The 23,464-nt window shown below is 44.8% G+C and overlaps 1 protein-coding gene across 9 annotated transcripts in view; it reads left to right on the top strand.

Moving 5' to 3' along the window:
- LOC132885201 (peptidyl-prolyl cis-trans isomerase FKBP5-like) overlaps nucleotides 1–23,464 on the top strand; it is a 75,380-nt gene that overhangs the window by 20,951 nt on the left and 30,965 nt on the right. For 7 of the 9 annotated variants that reach the window (XR_009654566.1, XR_009654565.1, XM_060919592.1 and 4 more), the window contains one exon: nucleotides 21,038–21,153. The exons of the other annotated variants lie outside the window; for them this stretch is intronic. Coding sequence is in view for 5 of the 7 variants with exons in the window: in XM_060919592.1 (XP_060775575.1) it covers nucleotides 21,038–21,153 (116 nt within the window). In the remaining 2 variants the exon portion in view is untranslated. The remainder of the gene's footprint in view (nucleotides 1–21,037; nucleotides 21,154–23,464) is intronic. 9 annotated transcript variants of the gene reach the window in all.

Genomic DNA, 23,464 nt, shown 5'->3' with positions numbered 1-23,464 from the left:
GTAGCAGAAGTGTTCCAGTACGCCATTCCATGCCACTTCCAGATTTTCATACCTCAGCCTCTAGCCTTGTTTTTCCAGCAGCATACTGGAATAGACACGCCAACACCCTGTGATGGAGAATATCATCCTTGTGGATTCACCATGCAGTGTGCCTTCTTTTGTGGGGATCTAGAAGATTCTAAGCCTCCAGAATCTGTCTGGGTAAGCTGCATGCTCTCCTGGCTTACTGGACGAACACGCCGATGGGCCAAGTACCTCATAAGAGTAGAGCACCCATGCCTTCGGAGCTTGCAGGCTTTTCAGGTCATGCTCTAATACATTTATAAGGCATTAGACAAGGAGGACCCCCATTACATTTTTGGGATGGGGCTATCACGTCTGAGGCTGACACAGTAGCAGCAGAGGAGGTCGTTGCCCCAGAGCTCCTCCCAGTGGTCGACACGGTGACAGCAGAGGAGACAGTTACTCCTGAGCTCCTCCTAGAGGCTGTCGCTCCAGAGCCAGTCCCACAGCCTGTCCCACAGTCAATCCCAGAGCTAGAGCCAGTACAAGAGCCGAAGCCTGCATCAGAGCCAGAGCCAACGCCTGAACCAGAGCAAGAGCTAGAACCGGTGCAAGAGCCGGAGCCTGTGTCAGAGCTAGAACCAGTGCCTGAACCAGAGCCAGACCTAGTGCAAGTGCTGGAGCCTGAACCAGAGCCACTGCTAGAGCAAGAGCCAGAGCCAAAACAAGAGCCAACACCCAAACCAGAGCCACTGCTAGAGCAAGAGCCAGAGACCGAACCAGAGCCAGAGCTAGGACCAGTGCAAGAGTCTGTGCCAGTGCAAGAGTCTGTACCAGAACCAGCACCAGAGTCTGAACCAACACCTAAGTCAGTGCCGGCACCAGAATCGGAGCCAGTGCCAGCTCCAGTGCAAGAGCCAGTGCCAGTTCCAGAACCAGTGCCAGGATGACGGGGTGGCCTCTGATGCCACCTGGCTCTGAAGAGGTCATTGCTCTGCCACCGCCCGGCCATGAAGATGTCGTCGTCCCGCCGCTGCCCAACTATGAAGACGTTGTCATCCCGCCGCTGCCTGGCCATGAAGACGTTGTTGTCCCACCACTGGGTCCTGACCAGGACTGGAACAATGCATAGACAGAGCTCGAGCCCATGCCTGAATCCAGTCCAGAGTCCAAGTCAGGTCCTGTAGTTTCCTAGGTTCCAATTGAAGCTTTAGCTTGACGCTCAGCAAACTCCCTCATCCCAAAAAACACTTGAAAATATTCCACGAGTCCACTTCTTATGTTTTAACTGTTTACTTGAAACTCTTAAAAGCAACATTACAAAAATGAAGAAAGTTATCCATAAAATGTACACAGATTTCGAGGGTGTAGCATGAGAAGAGAGGTCAAAAAACTATTTCACTCCAATCTCCTTTCTATTTCCTATATCACCCCATTCCCCACATATCAAAATAAAGCAAAATAATGTGGGCATCAGGATCACATTAAAAGTCCTTTCTTAACCTTACAGAGCAAATCAAATGCGTTTTAACATTTTTAAATCATGAAATTATAAATCATATTTATTGTATTAATGAACTTGTACCCTTTTAAATGTAAAATTATTTTAACTTGAATAGACTGCATTTAGGCGCCTACATTTCCGGCCCCTAATTGTTACCAATGCCATTGAGACAATTACTCAAAACTTAAACTGAAGGAGCCTAATGATACACTAATTCACATATCATCTTGCTTTTAGTTAAACTTCGTCAAAACTGAACAACAACTTTAGCTTCAGTCCATAACTATATTCCTCTACCCCAGACAGGGCAATTCCACAGAACAGTCCATTAATCCCCCTCAGATTCTTGCAGCAGGCACAGCTTTGTTACTGGGCGCAAAAGTTCATTGGTCCGGGTCTTGACCTTCACCTGACGAACGAAGCCTCTCCTGTCAGGAAAAGTCTCTAAGATCTGTCCAAAAGGCCAGGAGTTTCTGGGTGACGTGTCGTCCACAATCAGCACCACGTCACCGACACAGAAGTTTCTTTGAGGTGTTGACCATTGTTGACATTCTTGGAGCTGTGTGAGGTACTCTTTGCACCAGCGCTTCCAGAATATGTCCGTGAGATACTGGACTTGTTTCCATCTTCGGTTTGTGTACTGATCATCTTTGTTGAACACTCCTGGAGGCAGCTCCGGTTTGACTTTCAGTAACAAAAGGTGATTAGGGGTTAAGGCTTCCAAGTCATTAATATGAGAAGATGCCTTTGTTATAGGCCTACTGTTTAAGATGGCCTCAGCTTCACACAAAAGGGTGTAGAGACCCTCTTCATCCATCAGCTGTTCCTTTACTGTGACATTTAGAATCTTTCTCACAGAGCGGATGAGCCACTCCCAGGTTCCTCCGTGATGAGAACCTGTTGGAGGGTTGAAGTGCCACTGTACACCTTTTCTGTTGTGTTTTTCAATTATACTGGTGTTCCACTCGCTTATCATTTTCATCTCACTGTCAGCTGCTCTAAAGTTTGTCCCATTATCTGAATACATCTCTCTGACCTATACTCTTATCGCAAGGAATCTTCTAATTGCATTCAGGCATGCATCAGTGTCAAGTGAGGATGCAACTTCCAAATGCACTGCACGAATGGCAACACAAGTAAAGATGACACCGTACCTTTTTACAACCCCGATTCCAAAAAAGTTGGGACAAAGTACAAATTGTAAATAAAAACGGAATGCAATAATTTACAAATCTCAAAAACTGATATTGTATTCACAATAGAACATAGACAACATATCAAATGTCGAAAGTGAGACATTTTGAAATTTCATGCCAAATATTGGCTCATTTGACATTTCATGACAGCAACACATCTCAAAAAAGTTGGGACAAGGGCAATAAGAGGCTGGAAAAGTTCATTCATTCATTCATTCATTATCTCTAGCCGCTTTATCCTTCTACAGGGTCGCAGGCAAGCTGGAGCCTATCCCAGCTGACTACGGGCGAAAGGCGGGGTACACCCTGGACAAGTCGCCAGGTCATCACAGGGCAGACACATAGACACAGACAACCATTCACACTCGCATTCACACCTACGGTCAATTTAGAGTCACCAGTTAACCTAACCTGCATGTCTTTGGACTGTGGGGGAAACCGGAGCACCCGGAGGAAACCCACGCGGACACAGGGAGAACATGCAAACTCCACACAGAAAGGCCCTCGCCGGCCCCGGGGCTCGAACCCAGGACCTTCTTGCTGTGAGGCGACAGCGCTAACCACTACACCACCGTGCCGCCCCGCTGGAAAAGTTAAAGGTACAAAAAAGGAACAGCTGGAGGACCAAATTGCAACTCATTAGGTCAATTGGCAATAGGTCATTAACATGACTGGGCATAAAAAGAGCATCTTGGAGTGGCAGCGGCTCTCAGAAGTAAAGATGGGAAGAGGATCACCAATCCTCCTAATTCTGTGCCGACAAATAGTGGAGCAATATCAGAAAGGAGTTCGACAGCGTAAAATTGCAAAGAGTTTGAACATATCATCATCTATAGTGCATAATATCATCAAAAGATTCAGAGAATCTGGAACAATCTCTGTGCGTAAGGGTCAAGGCCGGAAAACCATACTGGGTGCCCGTGATCTTCGGGCCCTTAGACGGCACTGTATCACATGCAGGCATGCTTCTGTATTGAAAATCACAAAATGGGCTCAGGAATATTTCCAGAGAACATTATCTGTGAACACAGTTCACTGTGCCATCCGCCGTTGCCAGCTAAAACTCGAAAGTTCAAAGAAGAAGCCGTATCTAAACATGATCCAGAAGTGCAGATGTCTTCTTTGGGCCAAGGCTCATTTAAAATGGACTGTGGCAAGTGGAAAACTGTTCTGTGGTCAGACGAATCAAAATTTGAAGTTCTTTATGGAAATCAGGGACGCCATGTCATTCAGACTAAAGAGGAGAAGGACAACCCAAGTTGTCATCAGCGCTCAGTTCAGAAGTCTGCATCTCTGATGGTATGGGGTTGCATTAGTGCGTGTGGCATGGGCAGCTTACACATCTGGAAAGACACCATCAATGCTGAAAGGTATATCCAGGTTCTAGAGCAACATATGCTCCCATCCAGACGACGTCTCTTTCAGGGAAGACCTTGCATTTTCCAACATGACAATGCCAAACCACATACTGCATCAATTACAGCATCATGGCTGCATAGAAGAAGGGTCCGGGTACTGAACTGGCCAGCCTGCTGTCCAGATCTTTCACCCATAGAAAACATTTGGTGTGTCATAAAACAGAAGATATGACAAAGACCTAAGACAGTTGAGCAACTAGAATCCTACATTAGACAAGAATGGGTTAACATTCCTATCCCTAAACTTAAGCAACTTGTCTCCTCAGTCCCCAGATGTTTACAGACTGTTGTAAAGAGAAAAGGGGATGTCTCGCAGTGGTAAACATGGCCTTGTCCCAACTTTTTTGAGATGTTGTTGTCATGAAATTTAAAATCACCTAATTTTTCTCTTTAAATGATACATTTTCTCAGTTTAAACATTTGATATGTCATCTATGTTCTATTCTGAATAAAATATGGAATTTTGAAACTTCCACATCATTGCATTCCGTTTTTATTTACAATTTGTACTTTGTCCCAACATTTTTGGAATCGGGGTTGTACATGTCCTCTTCCCTTTTTCACCAGGAATGGGCCGAAGTAGTTGATGCCAACTCTCGTAAATAGAGGGTTGTCAGGCAGAACCCTGCATTTTGGTAGATCTGCCATGAGTTGCTTGCCAGCTGTGCCATGCAGCTTCTTATAGGTGATGCACTTCGACAAGATTCTCCTAATGGCTCCAGGGATCCAGGATCTCTGCCGCAATTGAGCCAGCATGTGATTTCTTCCCGCATGTGCTGTAACATCATGAATGTGTCTAAGAACAAGCCTTGTGATGTGTGAGTCCTTTGGCAAGATGGCTTGCTGCTTTGAGTCGTCTGGCATTGCCGCACGGCTCAACCTGTCTCCCACTCTCATAAGTCTGTCTTGTAGCACTGGACTCAGCTTATGAAGCAAACTACTTTTCTTTACCCTTTGTTGTTCTTTTAGCATTTCCAGATCTTTTTGGAATCCTTGCTTTTGGGCGTATTTCACAATTTCTGTCTCTGCTTTGGTCAAATCCTCACAGGTAAGTCGTGTTCCTTTATAATCTTTCTTGAACTGATTCATTCTTTCCCTGCTTGATGAGCTTGGTTCAGTCTTTTTCTTTGCTTTCAGTTCTTTCAGCAGAACCTTCAATTTCAAAAACCAGGCTACTGCACGCTTTAGCTTTGTCCAGGATGAGTAATGCATCATCAGCTGGTCCAATGGGTCCTTGAGCTCTTGCATCTGTATGACATGTGATTGAACAACTCTATTGACCTCTGGGTCATCCACATTTATCATTCCAGGATCTGGATTCTTTGGCCACTGGTCTTCACCGCAGAGCAAGAAACTTGGTCCTGAAAGCCAGCTTTCACATTTCAAGAATACTTCAACAGACTGAACTCGGGAGACATAATTTGCTGGGTTCAGGCTGGTATTGATATACCTCCACTGTGAAGCTTGAGAATGCTCCAGAATGGCTGACACACTATTAGCAATGAAAGTCTTGAATCTGGTACTTTCACTATTCAAGTACTTCAGCACAACTGTGCTATCTGTCCAGTATATTGAGTCATGAAGTTCCAATTCAAGCTCTTTCTTCAACAGCTTGTCCATCTTGACTTCAGCTGAGGCTGCAGTTAATTTCATTCTAGGTATGGTTGGAGATTTCAGTGGTGCCACCCGTGCCTTCACCATCATGAGAGTGGATTGAGTCTCACCTGTTGAAGAGCGTAGCACGAGAAAACTTGTTGTTGTTCCATAGGTGTCTTCACTTGCGTCAGCGAAGTGGTGTAGCTGAGTGAAGACTGGTGCACCAAACTCCTCTGTCTTGATACATCTGTCAATGCCAAACTCCTCTAACTGTTGCAAGTCTGAAGTCCACTTTGTCTGTTCTTTAATGACATCATCTGGTAAGCTTTAATCTCAGCTGTATTTCTGCTGGCATAAATCTTGCAGAATTCTTTTGGTGGGCAGGATCACTGGAGCTGTAAATCCCAGAGGATCAAAGATGGAGCTGACAAAGGAAAGCAGGCCTCTCCTGGTGTGTGGGTGATCTTTGAGATTAATCTTGAACTTAAACTGATCAGTCTCAGCACACCACTGGATTCCCAGTGCTCACTCCATTGGTAAACTGTCCACATTCAAATCCAGGTCTTGAAATCCTTGTGCCCTCTCATCTTCATGAATTGAGTTGAGCAACTTCCTGCTATTGCTTGACCATTTGGTTAGCCGAAAACCACCTTTCGCCAACATGCTTCTTAAGTTGGTGCACAGTGTGACTGCTGTGTCTTCATCAGCTGTTGACTTAAGTCAGTCGTCCACATAAAAATTTTTCTTTAACATTTGTAGCGGCTTCTTGCCTGAATTCATCCTCAATATCAGCTGCACATTTCTGCAAGGCATAGGTTGCAACACTTTGTGATGATGTTGCACCAAAGATATGCACCAGCATCTTGAATTCAGCAAGTTCTTTCTCAAAATTCCCTTCCGGCCACCAGAGAAATCTTAGTAGATTTGTGTCTTCCTCTTTGACTCCAACTTGGCAAAACATGGCTTCCACATCAGCCATAATGGCTATGGTTTCTTGTCTGAACCTTGTGAGGACCCCGACTAGCGAACTTGTCAGGTCTGGTCCTTGTAGGAGCTGCTGATTTAGTGATGTTCCTGCAAAGCTCGCTGCACAATCGAAGACAACTCGCATCTTTCGCTTGACCGGGTGTCTAACTCCATGATGAGGCAGATACCATGTTCTTCCCTCAGTCGGTTCACATTCAGCACTGTCTATTTTCACTGCATAGCCTTTCTTGACAATGTCTTCCATAAATGCAACATATTCTGTATCTGCATCTTTAGAAAATCTCTTTCTTAAGTTCAGTACCCATTGCTCTGCCACTGATCTGTTGTTTGGCATGCACAGTGATTTTGTTTCTCAGTGGAAGGCAAATACTGTAATGACCATCTTTCAGTTGTGATGATTGAGACACCATGTTAATAAACTGGTAATCTTCCTTGGACATTTCAATGTCTTCATTCTGCCCTGTATCGGGAAAGTCCAGCTTGAATTGTTGATGCCAAAGCTTTTCTAGCCTAGCTACTGAGATTCGGTTTGCTGTAACCGCTGCCGATATATTCCTCTTCAGCCCATCATTTCCTCCTTTAAAGGAAAAGGCAACTTTTGTACAAAATCACCACAAATAGATAGATAAATATATAAAGTAATCGATCATGGAATTTATAGAGAAAGAACAGACCGCATAACAGTATCTTTTAACTTTTAATAATATGGGCTTGCGCTGAGCTCAGCGAAGATGTGTTCCGCCATATTGATCTACTGCGTGACATCATGCGGCCCACCACTGAAAAGAACTCTTCAGTGCTTCATGGTAATAAGGTAAAAAACCAGTACAATCGCTTCTTCAAAGTTTCACCAAATGGTTTTATTTATGCAACTTAAAGCTCATAATACTGTAACTTTGGTTGAGTAAAAACACGGAGCAAAAACATGGCTGAATCCTAAATGACTCCTATTTGGATTTGTCCTACCAAGCCTACTGCACATGCGTGAAGCGGCTCGGCTCGGTTTTCCCTTTCGGGCGCTCTCGTTTTCTGTTAGAATTTGGTAAAGAAAAAAAAATATTATTTACCAGCTTACCGGGTCCATGAACATAAATCTGACAGCTGACAAGGTCGGGATATAAACGAATCGAATACAAGCCACCCGCCGGGACTCCTAATCACAGTGATCTGCTTGTAAACACTGTTTTCATGGGCCCAGTGACATCACAGATCAGAGGGAGGCGCATTAACGAAAGATTCTGATTGGTTTATAGTTGCCCACAATCTCAAAATGGCTGCCTCCTCCAACTTCAGCTCCTCTGTGTCAATTCATGATTTCAAAGTTAAAAATATTTTTTCATGTTCGATATATAATGGAAATAATTAACGGAATTGATTTACGTATATGTTTTTCTCCTATTACACACCTGGTTTTGTACAAAAGTTGCCTTTTCCTTTAAGAGATCCATTTACTGTCCAGCCCAATGCTGTTCTCACGGCATACGGTCCATCATCCACACCACTCACCACCTGAAGTGGCTCCATTGTCTTGGGAACGTTAGCTCCTATTAGTAATCCAACTTCTGCTTCAATGGTGGGAAGTTTCACATCTTTTAGGTGAGGCCAACTAATGACATCCTCTTGGCGTGGGATATTATCCTTAGTCACAGGAATGGCCTTTTGGGAAAACACTTCTGAAAGCTCAATAAACTGGTCACCTTCCAGGCTACTGATTTCCAGGCTTGTCACGATGCACGTGTTCACCACAGACTCATTTCCCATTGTTCGCAATGAGATGCTTGTGTGGCGTCCATTCATGTTCAGCTCATTTATTAGTGACTCTGTAGCAAAGGTAGCAGAGCTTCCTGGATCCAAAAATGTGTACATTGCCACTATCTTGGTTCCTTTCTGTGCCTTGACCTGTACTGGAATGATTGAAAGAAAACAATCTTCTTTACCAGCCCTGGTGACACCACAAATTTCTGGGATTTGGACAAGAGGTTACGGCTTGCTGATCATTACTTTCTTTTGCTGCTTCTCCCTTTGAGTCTTTGAATGTAATGTGCAGCAGGGTTGGATGCGAACGAGAACATTCTTGACACTGAGCCTTCTCTCTACAGCTGCTACTTATGTGACCATGTTTCAAGCATGCAAAGCACAGACCTTTGCTTCTCAAAAACTCAAGTTTTTCCTTGTGTGGCTTGCTCTTGAATACTCTGCAGACTGTGAAGCTGTGATGTTCTCCATTGCAGTAAAGACCTGGTTTGCCATTGGCATCCACTGAAACAACCTTTATTTTGTCTGATGTTGAGTTCTCCTCATTTTCCTTCTTATCTTTATTTTCCGCTGATGAGGCAATGGATGTTGTGAAAACCTTTTTGACTTTAGGCGTTTCCGTATTTTGTGCTTTTGGTTTCTGTCAGACTAAATCCTTTGTGTTGGAGGCATTTTCTTTTATGTTTCCATACAGAGGATGCAATAAGTACTTGACTTGCTTGTCAACAAAGTCCTTGAAATTTACTCTTTTCTTTGTCTTTTCTTGCAGGTCGCAGGCAAACTTTCTCCAGGATTCTTTGAGTTTGTAGGAGAGCTTGCTAACTAATGCCTTTATGCTAGCTGCATTGTCCAAATCTTCCATGTAGCTAATATCTGCCATTGTGTTGGAGCAACCAGTTAGAAACAATGAGAAGGACTGTAGTGCGGTGCCATCTTCTGGCTTGACTGTCTGCCAGTCCAAGGCTTCCTTTATGTATGCCTCTGCAATCTTGTAGTCATCACCGAAATATTCCTTTAACATTTGCTTTGCTTTGGTGTAGCCTGTTGAAGGTGGCATGTGAATGCAGCTCTTCACCAACTCATGTGGCTGTCCACTTGTGTACTGCAGCAGAAACTGTAAACAATCACGGTCATCCTCAGTGCGACTTTCAATTCCATGTTCAATGGTTCTGTCACACTTGTGCGCCGTGGCGCATGCATCTGTCAGACTCTCAGGCACGCTCCGGACTGCGCGCATGCCGAGTGGACTCTCATACATGCGCCGTTAATGATGCACACCTGCACAGGATTAAGGCGCATCAGCGTGTCTATATAAAGACTTTAACACACGCTCAGTGCGAAGTATTGAATTCATAGTGACATTTTACCGAGCCGTGTTTCCCTTTCAATCTCCTGCTTTCCTTATTCCTGTTCCTGTTTATTGATTGTGCTTTCGTCTCTGCCCTAGATAGTCTGTTTGTGCCTCGCCCGAACTTCTGCTTGTTTAACGTTTATGATTTCTGCTCACTGACATGGATTGTTTGCCTGTTGTTACTTTTATTAAATAAACTATCTTCTGCACATACATCTGTCTTCATCCCATCCTTGACAACAATTTTATGAATAACTCTGTTGGAAGTATCTTAATGCAACATTAGGTAGAATTTTTACCTTAAAATATCAGCTGCAAAATCATTTTGATGGCACATTGACTTGTAATGGGGAGAATGGCTTGTCTTCCATCCTGACTCCATGCCCTGTTCGCCAGTTATAGCACTGTGTAACTCTTGTCAGCATCCTGGAGAGAGCTCTCATGAAAACTGACCTCCTGTGAGAACTGCGTAATGCTTTACAGCACCACATTACACACCATCAACTACAGAGTATTCAGCTAGCTAATAACTATAAAAATAATCTAGATCGGTATTCTCAGTACTGACATCATGGCAAAAGATAGAGTGACCAAGCAAGAGACAAGACAAGTAAATCTTGGACTGGCTTTTACTTGTTGGTGAGATAAAAGGCTGTAAAACAGATGCTGAGCTAGCCTTCTTTCTGTTGACCTAGTAAGTAATATTACATTCACTATCTTGCTATTTCTTGTGTTGTTTCACTTGCTTGAGATTTGGCTGTGTTAAGTGTTGTCAGCTCACTAGTTTTTGATCATAAGCCAGTCCATTTCGACAGAGGTATAGCTGCTAGCTACATCTCGAGGTGATGTTATCAAACATTCGAGATAACACACGGACATCAATACTAGGAATAAGTGCTCTTGGGTGGGTTGCTGTCGAACATTGTTGGCAAGCTTGACACGCAAGTTTGCATCACTTTGTGTCAGGGACATCCTGGATTTGTAAGGTTAATTTAATTGACCTCAAGACATAAGATTTCAAGACATAACATTGTTTTGATGCTGCCGAGGTTTTTGTGGTTAGCACGAACTTTACATCTAACAAGATTGTTACAGAAACAGTATTACAGTGGTGCTTGAAAGTTTGTGAACCCTTTAGAATTTTCTATATTTCTGCATAAATATGACCTAAAAAATCATCAGATTTTCACAAGTCCTAAAAGTAGATAAAGAGAACCCATTTAAACAAATGAGACAACTTGTGTGCTTAGGGTCGTTGTCTTGCTGCATGGCCCACTTTCTCTTGAGATTCAGTTCATGGACAGATGTCCTGACATTTTCCTTTAGAATTCGCTGGTATAATTCAGAATTCATTGTTTCATCAATCATGGCAAGCCGTCCTGGCCCAGATGCAACAAAACAGGCCCAAACCATGATACTACCACCACCATGTTTCACAGATGGGATAAGGTTCTTATGCTGGAATGCAGCGTTTTCCTTTCTTCAAACATAACGCTTCTCATTTAAACCAAAAAGTTCTATTTTGGTCTCATCCATCCACAAAACATTTTTTCCAATAGCCTTCTGGCTTGTCCATGTGATCTTTAGCAAACTGCAGATGAGCAGCAATGTTCTTTTTGGAGAACAGTGGCTTTCTCCTTGCAACCCTGCCATGCACACCATTGTTGCTCAGTGTTCTGCTGATGATGGACTCATGGACATTAACATTAGCCAACGTGAGAGAGGCCTTCAGTTGCTTAGAAGTTACCCTGGGGTCCTTTGTGACCTTGCCGACTATTACACGCCTTGCTCTTGGAGTGATCTTTGTTGGCCGACCACTCCTGGGGAGGGTAACAATGGTCTTGAATTCTTCCATTTGTACACAATCTGTCTGACTGTGGATTGGTGGAGTCCAAACTCTTTAGAGATGGTTTTGTAACCTTTTCCAGCCTGATGAGCATCAACAGCGCTTTTTCTGAGGTCCTCAGAAATCTCCTTTGTTCGTGCCATGATACACTTCCACAAACATGTTGTGAAGATCAGACTTTGATAGATCCCTGTTCTTTAATAAAACAGGGTGCCCACTCACACCTGATTGTCATCCCATTGATTGAAAACACCTGACTCAAATTTCACCTTCAAATTAACTGCTAATCCTAGAGGTTTACATACTTTTGCCACTCACAGGTATGAAATATTGGCTCATTTTTCTCAATAAATAAATGACCAAGTATAATATTTTTGTCTCATTTGTTTAACTGGGTTCTCTTTATCTACTTTTAGGACTTGTGTGAAAATCTGATGATATTTTAGGTCATATTTATGCAGAAATATAGAAAATTCTAAAGGGTTGTAATGGAAACTTATAATAAATACTTCAGAACGCTTAGCAGTTGTCTTTTCAGTTATTATAGTAGATCATAGATATATAAAATAGAAAAAGAAGAAGAAGAGAAGAAGACACCACTTCTGATGATGCCGAGAGTACGCGCACTCTGAGTTGTGTTTTTGTGGCTGTTATCTATTATACTCTAAAGGCATTCACTTACTGCTCACAGCTGTACGTGATTAGCTCAAGATTTTCTATGAAGCTTTGCTAATGAGTGCATCCGGAATGCTCCGATATGTGCAGGCAGATGTGTAGTTAGGGAGTACTCAGGCACCCTGCTTATCACCACCAAGGCCACAGAAAGGCGATTACAACATGGGAAAAACAACTTTCTCAGTACACTAGGCCACTTGAGCTCAACATACAGAAACACAGAGAATAGGAATGTTCATCCACTAAATTTCCCTCACATTTCCCCCCTTTTTATCCTACAGGATAATAATTGCTAAAGAAAGAAATGTACACAATTTCAGTGGTAAGAGTTCCCAGAGAGATTCGACTTAACACGTCATTGAGTGTACAGGGGGCGGCACGGTGGTGTAGTGGTTAGCGCTGTCACCTCACAGCAAGAAGGTCCGGGTTCGAGCCCCGTGGCCATCGAGGGCCTTTCTGTGCGGAGTTTGCATATTCTCCCCGTGTCCGCGTGGGTTTCCTCCGGGTGCTCCGGTTTCCCCCACAGTCCAAAGACATGCAGGTTAGGTTAACTGGTGACTCTAAATTGACCGTAGGTGTGAATGTGAGTGTGAATGGTTGTCTGTGTCTGTGTGTCAGCCCTGTGATGACCTGGCGACTTGTCCAGGGTGTACCCCGCCTTTTGCCCATAGTCAGCTGGGATAGGCTCCGGTTTGCCTGCGACCCTGTAGAAGGATAAAGCGGCTAGAGATAATGAAATGAGATGAGTGTACAGGGATAATGCTAAGGCTCTTTTTGTAAGACATAGACGTCTTAAAGTTGCAGTACAAGATTTTTTTCAGGAGTATTTTTTTACCATATTGCTTGAAAAGCTCCTCACACCCATGTTGCAAGCAGTACAATAGAAGGTTTGACCCAAAAACGAAATATTTTAATCTAGTCTACAGTGTAAAATAAAGGAAAAACGCCATCAAATCCTATCGAGGTAACCGCCTCAAAATGATTGGATACTGACACGTCAATCAGACTGAAGCCCGCGACCCCAAACCCCCCCCCCCCAACCCTCACCGCCCCACCCCCACCCCTGCGTGTACAGTATGCGCAGGGACCACTCCAGGTGAACTAAGCCATTTCAAAGCAATGGATAGATAGCCTACCATACTAGCCCATTTTATCTAGATACTGGCCTACAGTAATTACATAACACTATGGCAGAACAGACGCACACAACTGGTCAAAAAAGAAAACGAAAATCTGTATTTGAAAAGGCAACTGTCAGGAAACTTTATGAAAAAGGATGAGCCAAGACCAGAGTGAACATTGCCGCAGCGTTCGACAGCTGGCGGCGACTCAAACGACAAAAAGGACTTCAAACCGATGCAATGGTGGCCCTGTTTCTACTCGATAGGTAAGATAACATTATGTATTTATTACATTTTCAGATAGGACAGTGTTGTCGTTTTAAGAAGTGTACACCCTGGCAGCGAGAGCATAACCGATGATACGGACCACAATGTAGGTTTTGCTAAGTTAGCATGATTTGCAAAGTTAGCTGAAACGGATTGTTATACTAATGCGTATAGTCGTATTATGTCCTTGATGGTAGTTTTTCCATGGTATTTATTTCATGCATACAAACGATTTGTTAGCTTAGCTGTATGTGGCACAAACAATAACTCTTGTTTATTTATGAATTGGGACTGTTCCGCGAAAAAACAATAGTAAAATGCAGATTAGAGCTATCAACATGAACCTTAGCCATGAACACTGCTTGGGCTAGGGCGGTGACTGCTACAAAACCCCCGACATATCAGTCTTACTACAATTAGATTAGGTATAACAAGTATGAAAACAAGTGAAAAGTCAACTTCTAATGTAGTATGCAGACAAATATTTCTTGAAACGATAATCATGTTAGTTGGTTACTTTCACTACGATGTTGTTCAGTCTTACCTGAGAAGACGCCACGGCACACCTGATGATCTCTCCTTCCGCGTTAACAGTGGTTGAAACACACTGAGCTAATGCAAACAGTCCTCGCGACAACCATGAACGCTCGGGAACTGGCAATGCGCGTTCATGTGCTTTGGAGGCGCGGGTAGGGAGGGGGGTGGAGACGCGGGGGGAGGGGGAGGAGGGGTGGAGACGCGGGGGGTGGGAGCATGGCGAGGGCGGGCGCATTTCTTTTCAAAATATGGCTTGCGGGAACAGTTATTCCAAAATCTCGTACTGCACCTTTAAGTCAGGGGTCACCAAACTTTTTTCTCTGGGGGCCACATTGTCGTTCTTGACTGTGATGGGGGGCCGGGGTCGAGTCAGCTATATAACATAGAATTGTATGACCCAGACAAATATGACCACCAGCAGGCCTCATTGTGTAGTAGAGATTACTAGCCTGGCACAGCCATCCCCACTACTATATCCACACTACTATATCAACACTTGATTTCTGGCACATGTTTGTTTATCTTTACTAGTGGTTTGCAAAAGTAGTAATTGAGTCTTCACACTTTGTTTTAATTTGAAATACCACAGATATTCCATTTATTTATTTTCTAATAAAAATAACATAAAAGCTGTCAAGGTAAGAAACATCTGCCTAGTTGAGGTGATTGACACTGGCAAAGGTGAGTGGAAAATTATAAATTGTAGGTAGGCCTGTTGATATTATTAATAATATTAATAATAATTGTGTGCAGCACTTAATAAAGGTCGAATAAATAGGCCTATAAAATAAATAAATTAAAAAAAAAACAGTGAAATTATAATAATATGAGCAATAGATCACAGCAGTTGTGCTGTGTCCTGCACGTCATTGCTCTCATCCATGGCCAAAGCAAAAAAACTGGAATTCTGACGCTCTCTCATTCAGCTGGTCATACACGTTGTCCCCCAAATCTTCAGTTCGCCTGGTCATAGTAGGTGCGGAGAGGCTCCCTGCGTTGAGCGCATCCTTCTTGTCGGGACACACCTCCTCAGCCACAGCAAGCATGCATACTTTAACAAAGTCCCCATCAGTAAACGGCTTTCCATGGGTAGCTAGTAGGTGAGCTACCTTATAGCTAGCTCGGACAGCAGCCTGGTTGATCTGGGTTTGGCGAAGGAATACATTCTGTTGTGCAGCCAGTCCGCATTTCATCCTCCGAATCCTGTCTTCTCTTGTTTGCCCTCGCAAACTAGCATACTCTTTGTGGCGGGTTTCGTAGTGACGATGCAGATTATATTCTTTGAAAACCGACACACTTTCTTTACATACAAGACAAACTGCACGGTCCTTACACGAAAAAATAATCGGTGGTCCACTGTTCTTTAAAAACTCTGCACTCTCTGTCAACTTTTCGCTTGCTGCTAGCCATTTTGCTGTCCTGAACACTGACCGTTCTCTGCGCGTGCGCTGCCTGTCACTGCTTGATGAAAATTCGGAAAATATGAATAGTTCATTTTATAACTAAATATCAATTTTAATTGATAAACTCAACAAAATACAAGATGCAGACATGTTAATTTTTGCCAAAAAGCAATTTAAAAAAATAGGCCATGACCACTTTTGGGGATTGCCTCATAGGGCCGGTTCAAGTGGTGGGGGGCAGAGGGGCTGGGGGCCGGTCAAAGGGGGGTGGCGAGCCAGAGTCGGCCCGCGGGCTGTAGTTTGATGACCCCTGTCTTAAGTTAATGCTAGCAAGCTATATACATAGATCAGGAAACAATAGAACAGGAAACAACCAAAATTAGTGTGTTTTAAGTTAGGGCTAATTTCATGTCAGCTGTGCTGATGTCATCAAACGGTGGGTTATAGTCTTTGTGTGGGTTTAGAGGCCAGTCAGGCAAGTCATCTGTGTCTATTTTCACCATCTGGTAACCAGTATTTGTCAGCTGCCTCTGAAACACAGACATACAACATTGACAGAAAGCAGGGAGCTAACATAGCATCACAATCACTAAACCCAGGACCGGTATGATGGGTGGAATCAGAGTCTTCCATCCACTAAATCAATTGTCTTCGACTCTGTGTCAGCCTGGGTTCCCTGTATCGACCACCACACGAATCCTCCCGTGAGCCCCAGCAGGATCAGGATGCTCAGGCTGACGACTGGACCTAGCTTATAATGATTTATCCCCTTCATTTTATGTTAACTATGTCTCCGAGTTAACCCTTGCCCTTCTTGATGTGTATTGGTGCTCAGAGGGCGGGCACGCCCTATCAGCCCTCGTCCCACCTCACCGGGGCTTGGAGAAACTCGGGACTTCTGAAACCAGTTTACTGACTAGATACTGAAATACTCTTCTCTATTGAGGGTGCAACAGTGCAACTGTGCTGCAGTGCTCGGTTCCACGGAACTTGCTCACCACGTGGTTTGGATCAAGGTGGGAAAGCGGACATGTGAGGCACCTTCTAAATGATAATCGCTTACCTTTCCTCCTGAGTCTCAGGTTACCACTTGTCTCACCTTATGATTGGGGTTCTGTGCTAAGATGTACTCAATTAACACTTCTTTCTCCTCGTTGGTGTCATTCAGATTTGTCTGCTGGGATTGTCCTCCTGGAGCTGTCACCCTGACCTCTTCATCCGTGATAAGGAGCCACAGCCCGTCTCCTAATGGGTTACACCTTCCAGTGTCCACTAATTCTCGGGTGCGTGCATGATTGATGTGATACTTGCACTGTTCCATGTAGTGATGCCTTTCTTCCTCACGAGCTTTAGTCAGCGTCTGGGTCACTTAGGCCTTCCTCTTCCTCCTGTTCAGCCGATTCAGGAACCCTCCTGCAGTGGCTAGTGTGGATCCACGTCACTCTGCCTGTGACCTTCACTGCCGTTGGGGTCGTGAGCAGGACCTGGAATGGGCTATTCCACCGTGGCTTGTTCCACTTGGTTCGTCGGAAGTCCTTCACCACTATCCAATCCCCTGGTTGTAGATCGTGCAGAGGTCCCTCAGAGGGCTTGGGAAGTGCTTCTTTTACCTGTTTGTGGATAGATTTCAAAGCAGAGGACAGCGTTGCACAGTAATTCAACATTTGCATCATCACACAGTGTGGTGTTCGGCAGTGTTCCTTGGGCTGGCCCTATCCCCGTGTTGGGTACTCGTCCAAACAGAATTTCAAATGGGCTTAACCCATGTTTAGGCCTAATTTGCATCCTCATTTGTGTGAGCACTACAGGGAGGACCTTTGTCCATCCTAGCCCTGTTTCTGCACAAGCTTTGCTTAGTTTATTTTAAGGGACCCATTTTCCCTCTCTACTGCTCCTGCACTGGCAGGATGGTAGGCACAATGTTGTTTCAGGTCTATCCCTAGGAATGCTCCTATTTTCTTTAGGGCTGCATTAACAAAGGGTGTTCCATTGTCACTTGAGATTTTGCTAGGTATACCCTACCTAGGAATTATATCTCTCAGGAGTGCTTTGACTACTGCCTCTGAGTCTTGTTCAGCTGTGGGGAATACTTCAACCCATTTTGAAAACATGTCAACTATTACCAGGCAATACCTTTTCCCTTCACTAGGTGTCAGTTCAATGAAGTCCATTTGGAGATGATCAAATGGTTTGTCTGGTATTGGGTGTGCTGCTTGAGTTAGTTTGATACCTTGACCTGCATTATGTTGTGCACATATCAAGCATTGCTTGCAAAATTTCACAGCGTAATTTGAAAACCCCTTTGTGAACCATCTCTTTGTTACTTCTGCTACCATCCCCCCTTTCGACACATGAGTGAGCCCATGTGCCAATTCTGCATAGAAAGGGAACATGTGTTTTGGTAGACAGTGACGGCCCGAGGGACAAACCCAGACCAAGTTTGCAAAGATACAGCCGGCCTGTTTCCAGACTCGTCTCTCGTCCTGAGTGGCAGTGCTCTGAACGTCCGCTAGCTGTAAACAGGGGGTAGAAACCTGAGGAAAAGCATGGTTAGAGGGTGAACTAAAAGTTGAGGCTGCACACTTAGCTGCCGTGTCCGCCCTGTCATTTCCTTGAGACACAAGATCAGTATTATTAGTATGGGCAGCACACTTGCACACAGCAATGGCTCTAGGGAGTAGAATAGCACCCAACAACTCAGAGACCAGTTTATGATGTGCAATGGGAGATCCTGTGCTAGTGAGAACATTTCTGTGTTTCCAAATGGTGCCAAAATTGTGCACAACACCAAATGCGTACCTGCTGTCCATAAAAATATTGACAGATTGCCCTGCAGCCAATTTGCTTGCCTCAATAAGGGCACAGAGCTCTGCGGCCTGCACCAACAGGTTTGAAGACAGACACAATGCCTTGAGGACCTTGTGATCTGAGACTACGGCAAAACCTACTTTGTTCTTTCCCGTCTCTGGGTCTCTGGAGGCTGAACCATCCACATAGAGGACCATGTCTGTATTTTCCTAAAGGGTCGCTCTTCAAGTCTGCCCTGGGGAAACAAAAATCGTTAGTGAGAGCAACACAGTCATGTGGTCCTCCATCGTCCTCTGTAGGGAGAAGAGAGGCAGAATTCAGAACAGAACGTTTCACAGTGATGTTAGGCATATCAAGTATGACAGTGTTATACTTTAACCATCTCTGTGCTGACAAATGTGATGTCTTTTTCTCCAACAGAAGCAGGGAGACAGCATGTGGGACCAAAGGGTGAGGTTAGAATACCCCACAATATTTCTGGAAGCAGTTACCGCCTTTTCAGCTGCAGCAACTGCACGCAGGCAAACAGGAAGTCCAGCCGCTACTGGGTCTAGTTTGCTGGAGAAGTAGGCTACAGGTCTTAATCTATCCCCGTGCTTCTGCAAAAGAACAGAGGTCATGAAACCCTTCTTTTCATCTACAGTTTGAACAAATGGTTTATTGGGGTCAGGCAATCTGAGTGGGTGTGGTCTGCAGAGCGCTCTTTAGGGATGTCAGGTGCGCGTGGGACAACTGCAGCATTGACTGCTTGCAGATCTTGGACAAACCTCCACTCATCGGGCTGGGACGGTTTTCTTGCCTTCTTAACTGGGTAAAATAGGAGCGCGCACTGGAGAGTCCTTGCAAGGGACAATTACATCTGCCTTCAGCAACGAATCAAAGACCGGTCTTATACCTGCAACTGCTTCTGGTTTGAGTGGGTACTGGGTCTGTCTAGGCCTGAAATCTGATTTGGGGGTGATCACCACTGGTTCAGCATTCTTTATTAGGCCTACATCATGTTTACCCTTCGCCCAAACGGAATTTGGAACTCCTGCCAATTTGGGGTGCACCTCTGCTGGAGTTATGCCTGTGGAAATGGAGACAAACAGGTCACTATGGCCGGGGTCCCCAGGATCCCGGTCATCAGTGGCTAATATTACGCTGCGCTTAACATGCACACACATAGCATGACTTTGTTTGGAGACCCCAAGCCTTTGGCAAAACAACACACTAGGGTCCTCTGTTTGGGACCATTCATTGCCATTGACTGCGCACTTCTTGACCCACTTCCCCACGTCTTTCCAATGGCCGGGTCGTGGCTTTGCTAATGAGACATGGGATATAGAATTAACGATGTCAAAGACATCATGTTGGCAGCAGTCGATCTCAGAGTCCTCTGACATGAGGCCGTGTATAACATGTTTGAGAACACTGCGATGAACATTGATGCAGCTGTTTGGACAACGAGTAAAATGGACCTGCACAGCGCAATAATGTTTAGACCAATACATAGTTTTGAGGGTCAATCTTTCACGTACATGGGGGTCTGCAAACCAAGTCTTTTCAAACTCTACATCTTGCCCTTGGTGAACATGTGCTGTGCAATGCAAATCTTCCTCTTTCATATAATCTGTGTCAACTGATGAGGTGTTCAAGTATGCGAGCTGTACAAGGTGTTTTGGAGTTTGTGTGATTTGATCTGAGCAGAGCCGCCAGACATACACATACAGGGGGCTTCCAAACCCATACTGCACACCACACATTTCAGTTACTTCAATAGTTAGTCCATCTGGAGTGGACGTGAGATTTACTCCTAATTTGCACATTAAATCGCGTGCTAACAAATTTACTGGACATGTATGTGAGATGAGGAATGAGTGGGACGTAACTATTCCTCCCTGGCTTTTACATGGGAGGTTGACTGAGAAAGTTTCGGCTACAGGTCGTCCTGAGATGCCCATCGTCTGAATTTAATTTGAGCTGAGCAGTGGGTCTGCTGGAAGTACCCCATGTTGTATGACTGAGTGTCCTGCTCCAAAATCTACAAAAAAGGTTAACACATGCCCACATACAGTGAGGGGCATACAAGGGAATTTGGAGAAGGGAGTAGTTGTGTATTTTAACAAACTTAATGCAACTTCAGGTGTATCTATCTGGACTGGTGTATCGGGCGTTTCTGTGTAGTCTTGCTGTTGCATGCAGGTGTTGCTACTAATGTGTTTAACGTTATGTGAATGCTCCTGTCTATGTGTATCATCGTGTGTGTGTGTGTGTGTGCGTGCGTTACCTCCCCTGTTCTCTGTGCGGGGCCCGTTCCCGGAGTCCGCCCGTCAGTCTGCTTTGCTGTACTCCTCATGGGGCTTCTGCCTGCTACTGTGGAGACAATCTCGAGCAATGTGTCCCTTCTGATTGCTGTTGTAGCAGGTTGCGCCTTTTATCCAGGATGAGTCACCCCAGGTCATCCTGCCTCGGCCCCTACCTCAACCTCTTCATCTTTGTCTAGGCTGAACAGTCTGGAGAAGTGTGAGAGTGGTGGCGTGTAGGTCTTGGTCTCTTTGTGCTGACTTTGTCTTCTTCTTCTCTTTCAGCAGCCTTTCTGCATGCACAGCGTATGGCTCAATCTTGGTGAGGCTGGCAGTTTCCCACAGGAGACAGATGACCTGGCCACTGCTGGATTCATGTCGTTCATGAAACTGTTCCGCAGGTACACTTCCCAGACCTCAGGAGTGCCTTCCACTCCAGCCAGGGTCACGGGTCTGGTCAGGCCACTGTGTTTCTCGTGCGTGGCGGTGAGACGAGCGAGAAACGCTGACACCACCATCTTCTTGCTTACACATACTGATCTTAGTCATGTCTATGTTCAAGGGAAAAGCTTCGATCAGACGAGCAGAGAGCAGTGAGGGTATTTCTGTACTCACTATTGCCATCCGCTGGTCAGCTTCTGGCCACTCTCTGGAAACCTTGTTCCAATCTATACCCATCTTGGTCATGATTAGGCGGCTAAGTTCATGGGTGGTCGGTCGGAATTCTCTGCAAAATATCAACAGCTCATTACCAAATCTCTTTCCTCCTACCTCTCTCACATTGGGAAGAGAAACCATGCTTTCCTTCATGTCAGCTGTCGTCCAGGGTCTGTGGATTAGAAGCACGCCATCAGCTCCAGCCACTTCCACCATTGGAAGATGAAGGACTTCAGACTTTAGGTTATGGCCTTGTGGACCCACTGGTGAGCATGTGGTCAGGTCCAGGAGGGTGTCTCTTCCGTCGCCATATGCAAGACCGGATCTCGTGTATGATGGAGAAGTGAGGAGAAGCGCTGACGCTGGAGGCGGCTGGTAAGCTGGGAGAGATTCCAGAGGCTCAGTTTTTTTTTTTTTTGCTTTGTCTCGACTTCTCCCCCTTTCTGTGGGTGAGGCGCTTGTAGGAGTGATGCTCCGCCTTGCTGAGGAGGCAGTGTGTGTCGGGGTGGTGGGGCAGACTCCAGGTCAGGGTCCATCTAAAATTTCAAACACTGAGAAGAGGGTGAGAGCCCTGCTTGTTATTTCTCTCTTTTGTACTCTCTCTTACAGTGGGGCAAAAAAGTATTTAGTCAGCCACCAATTGTGCAAGTTCTCCCACTTAAAAAGATGAGAGAGGCCTGTAATTTTCATCATAGGTACACTTCAACTATGAGAGACAGAATGGGGGGGAAAGAATCCAGGAAATCACATTGTAGGATTTTTAATGAATTAATTGGTAAATTCCTCGGTAAAATAAGTATTTGTTCACCTACAAACAAGCAAGATTTCTGGCTCTCACAGACCTGTAACAACTTCTTTAAGAGGCTCCTCTGTCCTCCACTCATTACCTGTATTAATGGCACCTGTTTGAACTCATTATCAGTATAAAAGACACCTGTCCACAACCTCAAACAGTCACACTCCAAACTCCACTATGGCCAAGACCAAAGAGCTGTCAAAGGACACCAGAAACAAAATTGTAGACCTGCACCAGGCTGGGAAGACTGAATCTACAATAGGTAAGCAGCTTAGTGTGAAGAAATCAACTGTGGGAGCAATTATTAGAAAATGGAAGACATACAAAACCACTGATAATCTCCCTCGATCTGGGGCTCCATGCAGGATCTCACCCCGTGGGGTCAAAATGATCACAAGAACGGTGAGCAAAAATCCCAGAACCACACGGGGGGACCTAGTGAATGACCTGCAGAGAGCTGGGACCAAAGTAACAAAGGCTACCATCAGTAACACACTACGCCACCAGGGACTCAAATCCTGCAGTGCCAGACATCATGTCCTGCTTAAGCCAGTACATGTCCAGGCCCATCTAAAGTTTGCTAGAGAGCATTTGGATGATCCAGAAGAGGATTGGGAGAATGTCCTATGGTCAGATGAAACCAAAATAGAACATTTTGGTAAAAACTCAACTTGTTGTGTTTGGAGGAGAAAGAATGTGGAGTTGCATCCAAAGAACACCATACCTACTGTGAAGCATGGGGGTGGAAACATCATGCTTTGGGGCCGTTTTTCTGCAAAGGGACCAGGATGACTGATCCGTGTAAAGGAAAGAATGAATGGGGCCATGTATCGTGAGATTTTGAGTGAAAACCTCCTTCCATCAGCAAGGCCATTGAAGATGAAACGTGGCTGGGTCTTTCAGCATGACAGTGATCCCAAACACACCGCCCGGGCAAGGAAGGAGTGGCTTCGTAAGAAGCATTTCAAGGTCCTGGAGTGGCCTAGCCAGTCTCCAGATCTCAAACCCATAGAAAATCTTTGGAGGGAGTTGAAAGTCCGTGTTGCCCAGCGACAGCCCCAAAACATCACTGCTCTAGAGGAGATCTGCATGGAGGAATGGGCCAAAATACCAGCAACAGTGTGTGAAAACCTTGTGAAGACTTACAGAAAATGTTTGACCTCTGTCATTGCCAATAAAGGGTATATAACAAAGTATTGAGATGAACTTTTGTTATTGACCAAATACTTATTTTCCACCATAATTTGCAAATAAATTCT

The sequence above is a fragment of the Neoarius graeffei genome, chromosome 4 (genome assembly GCF_027579695.1).
Source record: "Neoarius graeffei isolate fNeoGra1 chromosome 4, fNeoGra1.pri, whole genome shotgun sequence".
NCBI lineage: Eukaryota > Metazoa > Chordata > Actinopteri > Siluriformes > Ariidae > Neoarius > Neoarius graeffei.
This window is presented reverse-complemented; position numbering and strand designations above follow the sequence as displayed.